The sequence below is a fragment of the Cupressus sempervirens genome, chromosome 3 (assembly GCF_028749045.1).
Source record: "Cupressus sempervirens isolate cs-2001-9-10 chromosome 3, ASM2874904v1, whole genome shotgun sequence".
In the NCBI taxonomy this organism is placed as follows: domain Eukaryota; kingdom Viridiplantae; phylum Streptophyta; class Pinopsida; order Cupressales; family Cupressaceae; genus Cupressus; species Cupressus sempervirens.
In genome coordinates this window covers 95,722,128-95,724,844 of record NC_143120.1, presented here as the reverse complement: position 1 = coordinate 95,724,844, position 2,717 = coordinate 95,722,128, and the positions used below count along the sequence as shown (strand labels likewise).

General features: G+C 40.5%; 1 protein-coding gene across 1 annotated transcript; it reads right to left on the bottom strand.

Annotated features, from left to right (window-relative positions):
- Positions 1-1,475: 1,475 nt before the first annotated feature.
- LOC149564952 (uncharacterized) lies at positions 1,476-2,510 on the bottom strand. The gene has a single exon (XM_089816253.1). It carries the CDS (start codon positions 2,508-2,510, stop codon positions 1,476-1,478), a length of 1,035 nt encoding a protein of 344 aa, XP_089672379.1.
- Between the last annotated feature and the right edge of the window lie 207 nt (positions 2,511-2,717).

Here is a 2,717-nt window from a genome sequence, read left to right as displayed (position 1 = left end):
TGATTCATATGCAATGATTTTTGATTAAACTGCATCAACAGATAGATCTTCAATCTTGTATGCATTGATGCATCACTAGAACTTATTTTTAGTGGACTTCAGATAGGGGAATGACCCCTAACTTACCTCTGAGATACAAAAATGCATCCTTAGGTAAAGGCTTTGTGAATATGTCAGCAATTTGTTCTTTTATATGGACATATTCCAATCTGATCTCCTTGTCTTACACCAATTCTCTGACAAAATGATATTTTATTGCAATATGCTTGGTCTTGGAATGCATCACTGGATTCTTAGATATGTTGATTGCACTAGTATTAACATAATCAGATTTCCACAATCCATTAGTATGTGAGCAATGTTTCTGGATTAGATTGTGTGAGTTTTTTTTTAGCATCAACGTTTCGGATCATACTACATGATCCATCATCAGGACAAGAGAACCTCAGAATATGGAATGAGCAGACCAGGACACCACAAGCAGTCCTAAAAGGAGAGGGGGGGGAAAGGCACAAAGACCAAGAGGACCAAAAATGACATAACCACCCAGGGAACCGGTACAGAATAACCAATCCCATGAAAAAATGCAGATAATGTGCATAGATGTAAAGGAATTTATAATATGCATTAAAAACTAAATAGCTAAATAAAAATTGAAAAATAAATAAATAAGTAGATAAATAAAAAATTAAAAAATTAAGGATCAGCGTGAAAAAGGGAAGAAAGCACACGATTATGAAAAAGAATAAATAACTAAAAGAGGTTGAAAATACAAAAATTAGGACTTAAAAATTAAGTATTAAAATTAATAATAATAAAAAGAAGGCTCAATCCCTAACCTAAATAAATGAAAGAACAAAAAATAAATAAATAAAAGCATGAGCAAAAATTAAGAACTTATATACAACTAAATCTAAAAAATCGAACAAGCCCAAAAAATATTATTTTTATTATTTTAATCCCCAAGAGAAAGAACAAGAAGAGAAACATTATACAGGCCCTAATACCAAAACGACGAAGCTATACACCAAATAAAAAGCTCAGGAGCAAAAAACCTAAATAAATCGATCAAACCTAAAAACTAAAAAAGCTACTATATGAAAATGCGAAAATATGCCAAGAGTGCGAAGCAAACGCAACACTGGAACTAACCCAGATTAAAGAAAATGAGCACAAAGAGATAAAAAGAAAACCTTAAATAAATAAATGAGGATAATAATAAAAAACAAGACATCAAGATGGAGGACCCAAGGCTGAAACCACCGGCAGAGGAAAGAGCTCTAGGGTTAGAGCGACACAGAGGGCTAAGACGGAATGCAAAAGGAGTGGAGAGACAATAGGAAGCAACCTGAAAAAAGAACCCAGAGACTAAGATGAGGGAGGAGCTCGGAGACCACAAGGTGGGGCCAAAATGGGGGAGTGACGGGGGAAGGCTAGGGGACATACCCGGGGGGGGCAGGAAAGCTCGAGAAGCATCAAGGGTGATGTTGAGTCTTAAGCGAGCCCAGGAGAGGTTGCCAAGACGAGCTGATGGACCATCCATCATCTCGATTGAGGTTGATGGGATGATAGTTAATTTCAATAGCTTCCTTAAGTTTTCTTTTGAAGAAGTTATCCTCCTTGGAAAGAATTTTGGCGGCCTCCAGACAAATGTGATGCTTGGTGGCCGAAGAATGCTCAGCAAGGGCAGATTTATGGGTTCTATCATGTCTGATATCTGCACCATGCTCCCGAATTCTGGTACGAAAAGAACGGCCTGTTTCCCCTATGTAAGGGGCCCCACAAGAGCACTCAATCTTGTAGACTCTCGAGTCGAGGAAAGAGTCTTTGGTGTCCTTAAGGGGAGGAACACGATGACGTAACTGCGAAAGGGGTTTGAAAGCAGAATGAAGACCCTTTTTAGATAAGATCTTGGCCAACTTTTGAGAGATGCCATCAACAAAAGGAAGGGTGGCGAACCGGGGAGGCTGGTTGGGTGGAGGACTGAGGGTACATCTAGAAAGAAAGAAGGACTTGGCTCGGTTGATAGCCTTGGAGATCTGCCTGTGAGAATATCCATTTAACATGAATACTTGACGAAGATGAGTGAGCTCTTCATGCAAGTTGTCATCATCACAGATTCTGAAAGCTCTGAGGGCGAGGGTCTTAAGGATGCCAACCTTCTGGCTGGGGTGATGGTGGGAGGATGCGTGCAAGTACAAGTCAATGTGGGTGGTTTTGCGGTGAACCTTGCGACCGAATGACCCATCAGCCTTTCGGATAAGAAGGACATCTAGGAAAGGCAACTGATAGTCAGATTCGAGCTCTTTGGTGAAGGAAATGTTGGTGACCAAACTGTTGATGTGAGAGTGAAATAGTTCAAGGTTCTCAAGCCCATGTGGCCAACAAACATTAGTGTCATCCACGTATCGTTTCCACCATTTGGGTTTGAGGGGGAAGGACTGGATAGCCATCTCCTCAAAATACTCCATGAAGAGGTTGGCGATGACCGGGGAGAGGGGCAAACCCATGGCTACTCCATCGACTTGTTCATAGAAGACATTTTGGAAAGAGAAGAAGGTGGATCTTAAACAAAGCTCAACCAACTCTGCGATCTCATCCCTGACCTTGCGTTTGACAAGATTGATGGAGTCAAGAATGGGGACCTTGGAGAAGAGGAAAACCACATCAAAACTAACCAAGATATCGCTAGGTTCCAACTTGGTGTCCTAAATGAA

What these genes read in the sequence shown, in the direction of transcription:
- LOC149564952 (XM_089816253.1), bottom strand. Translation starts at nt 2,510, where the DNA reads ATGGGTTTGCCCCTCTCCCCGGTCATCGCCAACCTCTTCATGGAGTAT.